The sequence below is a fragment of the Rhinoderma darwinii genome, chromosome 3 (assembly GCF_050947455.1).
Source record: "Rhinoderma darwinii isolate aRhiDar2 chromosome 3, aRhiDar2.hap1, whole genome shotgun sequence".
Taxonomy (NCBI): Eukaryota; Metazoa; Chordata; class Amphibia; order Anura; family Rhinodermatidae; genus Rhinoderma; species Rhinoderma darwinii.
In genome coordinates, this window is record NC_134689.1 from 170,721,171 (window position 1) to 170,735,743 (window position 14,573).

Below are 14,573 nucleotides of genomic sequence, written 5' to 3' on the forward strand. Positions count from 1 at the left end.
TTGAGGGAGCCAAGGACGGGGAGCAGCGTTTAAGGAGGGAGGCATGAAAGACGTCGTGTATTCTAAAAGATGGGGGCAACTCCAGTCGGAAGGAGACAGGATTGAGGACTTCAATGACCTTATACGGCCCAATAAACCGGGGAGAAAATTTCTTGGACGAGACCTTAAGGCGCAAGTTCCTAGACGATAACCACGCCAGATCCCCGACCATAAACAAGGGGTTAGCAGAACGTCTTCTATCAGCCTGAGTTTTTTGTACGCTCTGGGATGCCTCTAGGTTCTTCTGAACCTGGGCCCAGACTGTGCACAGTTCCCGATGAACGACCTCTACCTCGGGATTGTTGGAACTACCAGGTGAAATGGAGGAGAACCGTGGATTAAACCCAAAATTACAGAAAAAGGAGGAGACCCCTGACGAGTTACTGACCCGGTTATTGAGGGAAAATTCGGCGAGGGGAATGAATGAGACCCAATCATATTGACAGTCAGAGATAAAACACCTTAAATATTGTTCTAGAGATTGATTAGTCCTCTCAGTTTGGCCATTAGTTTCAGGATGGAAGGCAGAGGAGAAGGACAGATCAATCTCCAACTTTTTACAGAAGGCTCTCCAAAACAATGAAACAAATTGTACCCCTCTGTCCGAAACAAAATTGACAGGGAACCCATGGAGACGCAGGATGTGTTTGACAAACAAGGTAGCTAACGTCTTGGCATTGGGTAGTTTCTTGAGGGGCACAAAGTGGCACATCTTACTGAAGCGGTCTACTACAACCCACACCACCGACTTGCCTTGAGATGGAGGCAAATCGGTGATAAAATCCATGGAGATATGGGTCCAAGGTCTCTGGGGAATGGGCAAAGAACGTAGTAAGCCCGCTGGTCGGGACCTGGGAGTCTTGGACCTAGCACAAACCTCACAAGCGGCGACGTAGGCCTTAACGTCTTTAGGCAACCCAGGCCACCAATCGTTTCTGGCAATGAGGTGTTTGGTACCCAGGACGCCTGGATGACCAGATAGTGCGGAGTCATGGTTTTCCCTAAGTACCCTTAGCCGGAATTGCAGGGGAACAAACAGCTTGTCCTCAGGAAGGTTCCCGGGAGCTGAACCTTGATCAGCCGCAATTTCTGAGACTAAATCAGAATCAATAGAAGAAATGATTATACCAGGAGACAGAATACAAGCAGGATCTTCCTCCGAAGGGGGGCTGGCCATGAAGCTACGCGACAGTGCATCGGCCTTAATATTTTTAGACCCAGCCCTATAGGTAACCAAAAAGTTGAATCTGGTAAAAAATAGCGCCCATCGAGCTTGTCTCGGGTTTAGCCTCCGGGCAGATTCTAAGAAAACCAGATTCTTGTGGTCGGTAATGACAGTTACCTGGTGCCTAGCCCCCTCCAGGAAGTGGCGCCACTCTTCAAATGCCCATTTAATGGCTAAGAGTTCGCGGTTGCCAATATCATAGTTACTCTCAGTGGGCGAAAACTTCCTGGAGAAGTAGGCACAGGGACGGAGATGGGTGAGGGACCTGGTACCCTGGGACAAGACAGCCCCCACTCCCACCTCGGATGCGTCAATTTCCACGATAAATGGCTCCATTTCGTTGGGCTGAACCAGCACCGGGGCCTAGATAAAGCACTTCTTAAGGACCTCAAAAGCCTGGACAGCCTCAGGAGGCCAGTGGAGGAGATCAGCACCTTTGCGACTGAGGTCCGCAAGAGGCTTAGCGATGACCGAGAAGTTAGCAATAAATCTCCTGTAATAATTAGCGAACCCCAAGAAGCACTGTAATGCCTTCAGGGAGGCAGGTTGGACCCATTCCGCCACAGCCTGGACCTTGGCGGGGTCCATGCGGAATTCATGAGGAGTGAGGATTTGACCCTAAAATGGTATCTCCTGTACCCCAAACACACATTTTTCGGTTTTCGCAAACAGTTTGTTTTCCCGAAGGACATGGAGCACCTTCCTGACATGCTCAATGTGGGAGGACAGGTCCTTGGAAAACACCAGTATGTCATCAAGGTACACTACAAGAAAAACCCCCAGGTAATCCCTTAAAATTTCATTTATGAAATTCTGGAAGACCGCAGGAGCATTACACAACCCAAATGGCATGACGAGGTATTCGAAATGACCTTCGGGCGTGTTAAACGCAGTCTTCCACTCATCCCCCTCTTTGATGCGGATAAGGTTATACGCCCCCCGTAGATCAAACTTAGAGAACCAATGGGCCCCCTGAACCTAATTAAAGAGATCAGGAATCAAAGGAAGGGGATACTGGTTCCTTACAGTGACCTTATTCAAGTTACGGTAGTTAATGCATGGCCTAAGACCACCATCCTTCTTCCCTACGAAGAAGAAGCCAGCACCTACCGGAGAAGTAGAGGGGCGAATGTAACCCTTGGCCAGGCATTCCTGGATATACTCTCTCATGGCTTCACGTTTGGGACAAGGAAGATTAAATATCCTACCCTTAGGGAGCTTAGCTCCTGGTACCAATTCGATAGCGCAATCGTATTCTCTATGAGGAGGTAACACTTCGGAGGCCTCCTTAGAGAAAACATCAGCGAAGTCCTGCACAAACTCAGGTAGCGTGTTCACCACCTCAGGGGGAGAAATAGAATTAACAGCAAAACATGACGTCAAGCATTCATTACCCCATTTGGTAAGCTCCCCAGTATTCCAGTCAAACGTGGGATTATGCAACTGCAACCAGGGAAGGCCTAAAACCAAATCGGACGATAATCCCTGCATCAACAGTACAGAGCACTGCTCCAAATGCATGGAGCCAACAAGGAGTTCAAAAACAGGGGTATGCTGTGTAAAATAACCATTAGCAAGAGGAGTGGTGTCAATACCCACTACCGGAACGGGTTTAGGCAAATCAATCAAAGGCATAGCTAGAGACATAGCAAATTCCACAGACATGATATTAGTAGACGACCCTGAATCCACGAAGGCACTGCCGGTAGCAGACCTACCACGAAAAGAGACCTGAAAGGGAAGCAAGATTTTATTACGTTTCATATTTACGGGAAATACCTGTGCGCCCAAGTGACCTCCCCGATGATCACTTAGGCGCGGAAGTTTTACGGCTGCTTATTCTTACGCCTAGGACTAGTGTTCACTTGATGCTTGTCATCCCCACAATAGAAGCAGAGACCATTCTTCCTGCGGAACTCTCTACGTTGTCGGGGGGACACGGAGGCCCCGAGTTGCATAGGTACCTCCGAGTCTTCCGTGGAAGAGGAAAGCAACGGGACCTCGGGAGGCATCATGGGGGAGTCAGAGGGGAAAACACAAAAACTTTCAAGTTGTCGTTCCCTGAGACGTCGGTCAAGTCGTACCGCTAAAGCCATAACCTGGTCTAGGGAGTCAGAAGAGGGATAGCTAACTAGCAGGTATTTCAGGGCGTTCGACAGACCCAACCTAAACTGGCACCTTAAGGCAGGGTCATTCCACCGAGAAGCTACGCACCACTTCCTAAAGTCAGAACAATACTCCTCAACAGGTCTCTTACCCTGACGTAAGGTCACCAGCTGACTCTCGGCAAAGGCAGTCCTGTCAGTCTCGTCATAAATGAGTCCGAGAGCAGAAAATAAACGATCAACGGAGGAAAGTTCAGGGGCGTCAGGAGCCAAGGAGAAGGCCCACTCTTGGGGCCCTTCCTGGAGCCGGGACATAATTATACCCACCCGCTGTCTCTCAGAACCTGAGGAGTGAGGCTTTAAGCGAAAGTAAAGCCTACAACTCTCCCGAAAGGAGAGAAAAGTCCTCCGGTCCCCTGAGAACTGGTCAGGCAACTTGAGGTGGGGTTCAAGGGGTGAGGTGAGGGGCACTACCATGGTAGGGTCAGGCTGGTTGACCCTCTAAGCCAGGGCCTGGACCTGTAGGGAGAGACCCTGCATTTGCTGGGCCAGGGTCTCAAGGGGGTGCATAGTAGAGACAGGGACCAGGGTAGACTAGGTAATGGGCTTGTGATTATGTAATGATGGGGGTAGGGAAACGGACAAGTGAGCCCTAATCTACCCGCCACTCTGTCCCTGCCTACTTGCAACGACCCGCCCTAGGCGATGGGGTACAACTGGGCGGCGGTCCCTACGCTCAGTAAGTGCACGAGACAAACAGACAAGGGTACACAAAGCTAAGGGAAATGGGGCAGTTGCCTACGGCAACACCGTGAGCAACAAGAGAGGTGAACGAGCCTAGTCAAACCAGGAGTGTACGAGGTACCAAACGCAGAGCAGGAGAGTAGTCAGTAAGCCAGGGTCAGTATGGAGCAGGATCAAATAGTCAGGAGCTGAGCTGGGCCAGGAAACCACACGAGAAGAATCACAAGCAAAGGAGGAACAGGAAAGGCAGGTATAAATAGACAGAGGGCGGGAGCTAGCTGAGTCTGGCCAGGCTGCGATAGGCTCTCCCACTCCTAAGCCTGCCAGCCTGAGTTGTGGAAGCTGGAGTCAGTCTCAGAGACATAGACTCAGGTGCCGACTGATTACCTATGGGCGTTAACCCTGAAGCTGTGCCTGGCAGATCCTTTACATTTCTAGTATACATAACTGCATTGATACCCTAAACCCTGACTCAAACCCTAAGGCCCCATGCACATGACCGTAAATTCGGCCGTAATTACAGGCCGTAATTACGGCCCAATTCAGCTCTATTGGCCACGGACACCTTTCCGTATCACTACGGATGTGTGCCCGTGCCGTAGAACTGTGCCGGGAATTATGGAGCATGTCCGTTTTTTTGTGTTTTACGGGCTGTTCTCCCATACTTTGTATGAGAGCGCAGCCCAAAAATGGGGACGGCCGGTCGTGCCCACAACCGCGGGCCGTGTCCATGGGGGCTAAAACTTAATTGATACGCCAAATCCTAACTCAAACGTGTTTTCATTAAAAAAAAGGCCAGATAGGAATGAGTCATGTCTCACAGTACATAATTTGATGCAGTTATTAGCAGATATCACAAATATCTTTGATTTACGCACCGATGTCAGGCTACTTACCACTATTTACTGCAATATTCCTACATATATAACACCTACTCCTACCACGATTGGTGTATATATATATATATATATATATATATATATATATATGCATATAGCAAACTATTTAGAACTGTATGACTATAAGATATGAACACCTATGCAGAAAATCAAACACAAACTATTTTAAACAAAATATATAAATTCTTTATTAGAAGACCATACAGTTCCGCAGCCTCCGGAAAACGCTACGTGCGAAACACCGGTTGGGGTTTGGATCCCCTAATAGCCCTGGTTTGTTTGCCTCTATATTTTGAATTGGTTTATCTAATGTTTCACTTTTTGGATGATTTTTTTTATCTATAATTACCTGAGATAAAGTGTACCAGTCTCCTTTTGCACTATTTGCACTTTATACCATTGAGGTTTTAGAATGGTTCATGCATTGTTCTAACTGTGTGATCTTCTAATAAAGAATTATATATTTTGTGTGTGATTTTCTGCATAGGTTTTAATATTCCTACATATGTAAATTGCATTAATCTTCGCTGCCTGCATGTTTTCGGCTGATCTTTTATGTATGTAGGATTCACAGCAGTACATTGATCAGTAATCCCTTACTTTCTTTTCCTTCTGTTGAGAACAGGATAATATAGAGTAATATTAATCTAACAGCACTCCTCTCATAAACAGAATCTATCTCACAGCACATAGTGGAGTCTTTGTCAGGATCCATTTATTTCCATGGTTACTGGTCTCAGCAAATAGCAGTTTCACTTTAGAAATATAATGTTCTTTTATTATTGATTGGGATATTATGGTATAGATACAAAATACTACACATTACTCCGTTGTCTTCATCTGCAGTGTTGTACAGAATTCTAATAGACAGGAAACCTCTTTATATTTCAACTGTATTCCCCTTTAATAAAATTGCAGTATACACTATATGCTGCCTGCACCATAACAATACATTTCCAGATTCCAGTAGATGTATAAATCCTGCACAGAATTTAATGGCTATGTACACCCGTGAACTCACTTCTCTTTTAATAACGTTTGAGGTGGTTTTAAGCAAATTCTAAATTGGCTTTTATTTTAAAAAATATATAATTTTTTTGAGATGCAGCTTCTATGCATCCTGTATACATAGAAGCTGTATCATGCCGTCAAAGTCGATTCCGTCAAGTCAGCTAGACTGACGGCTGAGCTGAAAAATGGTCCTGCGTGTCTCTGACATGCAGGATCCAGATAATACCGATCACATAAAAAACAAACCCTCATACAGCTACGTCGATGGAAAAACAAAAAAGTTGGCTCTTGGAATGCAGCAATGCAAAAAAAAAAAACTAAAAAAAATTCTGCAGTCCTGAAGGCCAAAATAGGCTTGATACTGAAGGAGTTTATATCTATTTTTTATTCATTTCGATTTTGTTTGTTTTTAATGCACAGTTGTACTGTATCGAGTAATTGCTTCAGATAGGTATTGTGCAGCCCCCGCATAACACCTGTAATCTCATATTGGTCTCAGATAGAGCCAGTTTTTGTTACAAGAGTCAGAATTACCGATTGCATGTGGTTGTTTTTTCCTATATGTATTAATTATAATACCTGCAGCTTTCTTGAAGATTTTTTAGCATCCATCTCATTCTTTTCTATGCATATTTTATCTGTACAACCGATGAATGTTATATAAAAACTAAAACATATGTTACCATTAAGGTTATGACTTCTGCTTGGAAGGACATAATTGCATGGAATACTCAATCTGCAAAAACCTAGATGACAAAGCTATTTGCATCTGCCGTGATGGATTCCGAGCTCTTAGAGAAGACAATGCATACTGCGAAGGTACTGTACATGTACTTCATATAAATATGAAAATGTCTCTATACTATATATTGGTAGAATTTATACTAAAATAAGTTTCATGTGTAGGTTGGCTAAAGGGGTTATGTGTGGACCAAAAATTATTAGCAGTGTACTCACTGCAGTATGTGAGTACACTTGGTAATATACATTCCGGTCCCCCGTCGCGCTGATTCTAAGGTTTTTCTAGATATTTATAGCGCTGCTGGGGGAATGGACGTATAGTTGCACAGCCTTCTTCTATGATGCTACGACTCTTCGTCATGTGACCGGCCCCACTGTAATCTATATACAAGCAGTAGTTTGCTTTGCAAATACATTGCATTATGTGTCTTGCACTGATTTTGAGTTACAGCCTGTATTCACAGATCTTCAGAGCTGAAATCTCCTAGCACTACTTAATTGCTCAATATCTGCTTATAGGTTGCTCTGGTTATTGTCATTTTGGAAAGTATTGTCTTTAGATCATGCACTGTACAATAATCTTAAGTGGTAAGGTTATATCGACGTGTCGGTTTTGTGACTTTATAATGTTTGTTAAAATGCTGTGATTTTGCGGCAATTTAGCAAAAATTGCGATATTAAAGGGCAAAAAAAATCAGCACGTATGAATACGTTCATATATGAACTGGGAATGCAGCTTTGGGCTCCAATAATCCAGGCTGCAACTCAGGACTAGTACAAGATAAGTAATGCAATGTATTTACAAATTAACTCAACATTTTACATATATTCTATATATAAAATGTAAAAAAGTGTGGACAGTTTGACATAAATTTTAAGGACAACATGCTCAAATGTGATCTTTTGAACTGAAAAGCAACTATCTTAGTAGGTATGATGGGGCCATTTATCCTTAGGCATTAGATCTTCAGATGGAAGAATGTTCCTATGTGAATTATAGTTAGCATTCTGGTGAAACACTACTACTCTATTTACGGCTTCTGCTGATGCCATTAAAGTTCCAAAGAAATTTTGTTTCTATTTCTGGCACTGACTTACTGCACATCGCAAGATTAATACTTCATACATCTCATTTTATTGTATTTCATAATCTCTTATAGTTTTATGGTGCATATATGGAGGTGTGGTGGGTTTTGCTGGTCAAAAAGACCATCTCACCATTGGTCATTCTGTTATCACTTGCCTATTGTTTGGATTAGTATAAGTATTTGAATAAAGATTCAATAAATTGAATCAACCATACAAATCCCTGAGAACAATTTATCCAAAACCATATTTTTAAATGCTAGAAATAAAATATATGCAATACCATATTCTCAGGCTTTCTTACAATCAGGCCTCATTAAATTATTATTGATCCATGTGGAACATGCATTTCTGGCAGACCATTCTAGAAATAGCTGCATATTCAGAGCTTCGACTCAAGGCCCATGAACTACTTTCTCAATATTATCATTGTCTTGGACAGCGCAGGGTCGGATAAAGAAGTATATGTCATATAACAATCAATATGCTTTATATGCATCTGCCCAACTGTGTCACATACAATGGAAGTGCATCTGATGAATTGTGAGCTTTAATCATTTTGTGCTTGCTGCAGAGCACAATATGCAGTAATACCACTAATATATTTTTGCTAGTTGACTTTATAATGAAATCTAATTTTAGCAATCCAGTGGCTGCTTGGCAAAGACATTTAGCAATTCTATAAATTTTTTATATTTGGTAATCATTAAAGCCTCTTTGATATCATTCATGGTTAATATTAAAATAAACAGTGGATTGGAGCAGTAGACAGGGACGTAGCTATAGGAGGTGCAGAAGTCGCACCCGGGCCTGGAACCTGAGGGCCGCATGAGATGACACCAGTATTATAAATTATATATGGTAGGTCGGGCGCTGTTATAGATTTTGCACTGGGGCCCCGAAGCTTCAGGTTATGCCTCTGGTAATAGCTCTACATATCCTAGATTATGGATATACTACTATTGTTTATGTGAATTTTCCCACCAAAAAGTAAAGTTCAATCATTCACACTTTTCAAAAGAAGTCAGGGGTGTCCTAAAGTACTGAGCCCTAACTCCACTGGCTCTTCACTTATTTTAACGTGAGCATCAGGGAATAAAAGTGGTCAAAGATTTTACATGAAAACTTAGCAGTACTTAGTTGATGTTTTGGTCATTTTAATTTGGGCTTATCTCTGAAACCAACACAGAGTTATATAACCTAAACTGCCCCCCAATAGCAACATGCAAAGAGGACCCATTTAATGTTGATGGTAAGTACTACAGAACTATTCGAGACGGGCGGAGGGGGTTGATATCTGAAATAGAACCTGCACAATCCAGTTATTTTGTAAGGACACTGGTTAGTGACTAAATATGTATATAAAGGTTAGAATTACCGATTTATGTTTTATAATGTATCATATTATGAAATATCAGAACACAAAAATAGTTCATGGTATCTGCCGAAAACTGCACTGTCCTGAAATGTTATATCCATGTTTATTTGATTGATAAGCCTCTCGCTGTTGAACGATGAGAATGACATTTATAATATCATCTGTGCTTGTACTTCAAAAATGTATTCCAGTCATATTTGAAAACAAGTATATGAGATTAACTGTAATGAAATATGACTTGACAGCCGCACTCTAAGATGATTCACAGCTCATTCAATTGCTGAGCAATTTAATAGAGGTGTCTGAAGGAAAATTACCATTAAAGCTAAAAAATACTAGATTACGTTGTGCCCATTAGGTAACCTGCACAGCTATTAGACCAGTCACCAGGTAGAAGAAGTGGCTTCGTTTGCATCTCCCACAGAGTTCACTGCGGTTTCACAAATAACAGTATTTATTGCCTAAGCTATAATTTGTGCTGTAGTTCAATACTATGAGTACAGTTATTAGTGAGCGGCTCATTATAATTGACATCTTTTGTGTATACTATTGTATTTATTTCTAAGTTTACAATGAAGATAAAACTTCTCAATGTAAATTAAAATGTATCAATGAGGTTTTTTTAATTTTAAATATTTTTTTTGTCCAGAGATTAGTAATTTTAAAATATAAGAACGAATTAAAGCAGTTTCACAAGGGACTGCTTTAATACACCTCTACCATAATAATACTTATCACATTAATGTCCCTGTCTTTTTTTGCAGGTAAACGGAAGTTTTATCTGCAAAAACACGCATGGACACTAGCAGTCATTTCAGGTTTTGGGCAGATCGTGGCCGGACAGGGACTGCTACAGTACAAGTGTCCGTAGACTGACACATTTTCTTTACCAGAAAAGAGATAAAACATATGTGCTGCCCAATTTGTAATGCTAAATTAAAATATTACACTGCCTAGAGCTAATATGGCACCTGAGATCAAATGCCCCTATAGCTCCAGCAATGGCTGCAGGAAAGTAAGATGTATGATGTACTCGTAGTAGTGTAATACTAATTATATACCCAGGGCAATAGAGCAACATATACTGCACGCATCAAGCTAGAAGATTCAACACATGGCAATTATGCTGCTACAAGTTAAATGTTTTATTTGGAGCAATGATAATATCGTAATTGTTGCTCATACAGTACAGGCCTTAAAGGCCTTTAGTCATAGCCATGTATGCGTTTCAAGCAAAAACAAAGTGTGCTCTGCCTTTTGACCTCTTTGCGCACCACGACGTGCCATCCAGGTGCGGGTGGTTATGTTTGGAGAGCACTCACGCGCTGAGGGTGCTCCATATGCAGTGGTTGTCAGCTGTGTTTTACAGCTGACACCCGGGACTAACAACCAGGAATAGCAATCGCAATGTTTCTGACGGTTTAACCCCTAAAAATGCTGCAGTCAATCGGGACTGCAGCATCTGAGATGTTAAAAAGAGGGGGGCCCTCTGACAGGTCATCGCCGCCCCTACAATGTGATCGGGGGTGCCAATGGTTATCATGGCCCCTTTTCCTATCTTTCCTCTAAAGTAAAGTAAAAAATAAAGAAAGTAAACAAAATTGGTATCGCTCTGACCGTAAAAGTCTGAATTACTACAATATAACATTATTAAATGCGCACCGTGAACGCCTTAAAAAAATAAACATTTTAAAAAGCCAAAATCGCTGTTTTTTGGTCAACTTAGCTCACAAAAAAAAAAGTTATAAAAAGTGATCCAAAAGTAGTATGTACTAAAAAATTGTACCGATAAAAACTACAGCTCATTCTGCAAAAAATAAGCCTTCACACTTCTCAATCAACCACAAAATAAAGTTATGGCTCTCGGAATGTGGTGAAACAACAATTTTTTTTTAACAAAGTTTGTTTTATTTTAAAGTAGGAAAATAGAAAAAAATACTATATAAATTTGGTATCACCGTAATTCTATTGAGCCACAAAATGAAGTTAAGTTGTTGTTTTTACCACACGGTGAAAACCATAAAAATAAAACCCAAAAATCAATGGAGGAGTCACAGTTTTTTTCTAATTTCAGCCCGTAAAGAATTTGTTTTCAGTTTCCCCACACATTATACGGTACTTTAAATGGTACCAATAGAAACTACAACTCCTCCTGCCTTAATAAGCCCTCACACCACTCTATTGTCAGAAAAATAAAAAAGTTACGGCTCTTGGAAGGCGAGGAGTGCAAAACGAAACTAAAAAATAGCTTAGTCCCGAAGGGGCAGAGGATCTTGTGCCAGCAAAAAAATATTTGCTAAAAAAAAAAATGTTTTGTGTTGCTATGTACTGACATCCATACACATATATATACTGTATATATATATATATATATATATATATATATATATTTTTTTTTTTCAGTCTATGGAGTAGTGAGGGGCGTGTTTTTGCAAGGCGAGCCGTAGTTTTCATTGGTACGATTTTTTAAGTACATACAACTTTTTATTTTATTTGGGAGGTAAGGTGACCAAAAACCAGCAATTTTTCTTAAATAGTACATTCAATTGTGTCATTAAAAACTACAACTTAGCACCCTGCGATAGCATCACGGGGAGGAGGGCTATGGGGTGACAGAGAGGGTCGTGTCCTCTTTCTAACAGTATGGTTGCTGTGGTCCCTATTGGCTACGGCATCTAAGTAGTTAAACGGCCATGATTGGAGTTATCTGGCTGTTACGGGATAACCGTTGTGCGTTTTGGTAAGGCTGACTGCTAGGCATTATAGTGAACCCCTACAGAGGTCATGTGATCCTTTTTCTAATATGAAAATTGTGGCTGGTGCTCGCCAGTGGCAACCATTTTGCTGCTAATAATGCGCCATAAACTCCAATAATTTCGGAATTTGCAGAATCCAAAACTTTTAGGAAATTCAGACTGAATTTGATTTGTGTAGAATCAGCTTACTCATCTCTACTATGGATATCTTGATGTTTACTTATGTTAGTGTTCACCTTGAGTTACAAAAAAGAAACACTACGTTTCAGGCTGCAATCTTCATTCCTTCCTCCATTTTCAGACCCCCTGATATGTAGTTTATAACCTGCTCCTAGTTTCAGACTTTTCTCACGTGGGCATGTCCCTGTCAGTAATCCATGCTGGATATAAATTCTGTGGATGCTGCCAACACTTGCACTCATGTATTAGCACAGCTTCATTCCTGTACTGCTGCTTCCTTCTAATACAGCTCCTTTGTAATCTCCTCTCCACTGTGCTGATACAGACACTGATGCTGCCTGTCTGTGTGAGATCTCACCTATCTCTACACCGATTCTTCCCATGCAGATCCCGTGTAAGGCTAGGTTCACATCACGTTTTAGCATCCTGTTAAAACGTCCTGTATGTTCCTTTTTTTTCTTTTGATGATACAAAAACAAACAGATGTCAAACAGTATGGTGATGCTTATCCTGTTGCCATAGACATGGATTCTACATAAAAACAGATCTGTCAGGATCCAGTTGTTTAACAGGACAAAACATTTTGAAAGTCTCCATTTGTCTGTCCCGTTGAAAAACGGATCCTGATGGAAACCTGTAAAGCAGATACAAACGGACACATTTACCATGAAGGAAACCCTATTGCAAACCTATGGATCCATTATTGGATCCGTTTGAAAAGAGAAAATAACCCCCACAAACTGACGTTTGAACAGAATGCTCAAATGTGATGTGAAAGGGCCCGTACTGTGAGAGGAGGGAGGGGAAGAGCAGAGAGAACAGGTTTTCTGAGTGGACATCAGACCGGAACATTGTGATATTGTATCTACTGTATTTCGGAATCAGCACCACAGCCATCTATGTACAGAAGCTGCACAGACTCTACAGCAACAAAATGGTAGGACATTTTTTAATGAAGACCATTTAGAAAAGTTGCTTAATTTTGCAGTTAGGATGTAAACAATAATAAAAAAAAATCTGTTAACCTCTTCCCGCACCTTGGCGTAAATGTATGTCCAGGTGAGCAGTAACGTCCGCGCTTTAACAGTTAACCGCCGCGCTGCAGGGTGTCTGCTCTCCATGTTGCCGATCATGTTGCTGATCATGTTGCTGATTCCGGCAATTTACCCTTTAGATGCAGCGGTCAATTGCGATGGCCGCATTTAAGAGGTTTAGAGCAGATCGGCAGCCCGCACATGCATTTTCGGGAGCTGGCAATCCTTGTCACAGCAACCGGAGGCCAGACAGTGGCCTCCGGGCTGCCATGTACGGAAGCCTCACATCACGTCACAATGACAGTTAGAACACATCACACTACGTAGGTAGTGTAATGTATTCTAGCAGCAATTAGAGCTGCAAGTCCCGTAGTCCCTTAGTGGGACAAGTAAAAAAAGTAAAAAAAGATAATAAAAATGTTTTAAAAAAGTGTAAAAATAAAAATATAAGTTACATAAACAAAAAAATGCTTTTTTTGCTATAAGTGTTTTATTATAGGAAAAAAATGAACACGTTAAAAAACAGTACATATATTTAGTATCGCCGTGGTCATAACGACCCCAACTATCAAACTATAATATTACTTTTCCCGCATGGTGAACACCGCAAAAAAAATAAGTAAAAAAGCAATGCTAGATTCACAGTTTTTTGGTCACCACCCCTCCCAAAATATACAATAAACAGTGATCCCGCAAAAATCAAGTCCTTACACAGCTTTTTTGACTGAAAAATAAAAAAAAGTTATGGCTCTCAGAATTAGAGATGAGCGAACCGGGACAACCGAACCCGGTTTCGGTCCGAACATCCGGAAAAGTTTGGCCGAACCCGTTTTGACCGAACCCGGTCAAAAATATTATACAATTCGGCAGCCACTTGTCTCTATCAATCACTGATAGAGAAAAGAGGCTGCTGATTAAAAATAAAATAAAAAGCATTTCATACGTACCCGGTCGTTGTCTTGGTGACGAGTCCCTCTTCTTCCTCCAGTCCGACCTTCTTTTCTGACGCGGCAGCCTGTGATTGGCTGCAGAGGCCTCTGCAGCCTGTGATTGGCTGCAGAGGCCTCTGCAGCCTGTGATTGGCTGCAGCGGTCACATGGGCTGTAACGTCACCCAGGAATGTCGGGCCGGATGTCGAGAGGGATGCGTTACCAAGGCAACGGCCAGGAGACCGGACTGGAGGAAGCAGAAAGTTCTCGGTAAATATGAACGTCTTTTTTTTTACAGGTTACTCTATATTGTGATCGGTAGTCACTGTCCAGGGTGCTGAAACAGTTACTGCCGATCAGTTAACTCTTTCAGCACCCTGGACAGTGACTGGATAGGTGATAAGTGCTAGATCAGTGGGGTACAATCCCTGGGACCCCCACCGATC

The 14,573-nt window shown here is 41.9% G+C and overlaps 1 protein-coding gene across 3 annotated transcripts in view; it reads left to right on the forward strand.

Annotated features, from left to right (window-relative positions):
- NELL2 (neural EGFL like 2) overlaps window positions 1-14,573 on the forward strand; it is a 269,144-nt gene that overhangs the window by 174,422 nt on the left and 80,149 nt on the right. For all 3 annotated transcript variants that reach the window (XM_075857036.1, XM_075857034.1, XM_075857035.1), the window contains exon 12: window positions 6,714-6,842. In XM_075857036.1, the coding sequence (XP_075713151.1) occupies window positions 6,714-6,842 (129 nt within the window). The remainder of the gene's footprint in view (window positions 1-6,713; window positions 6,843-14,573) is intronic.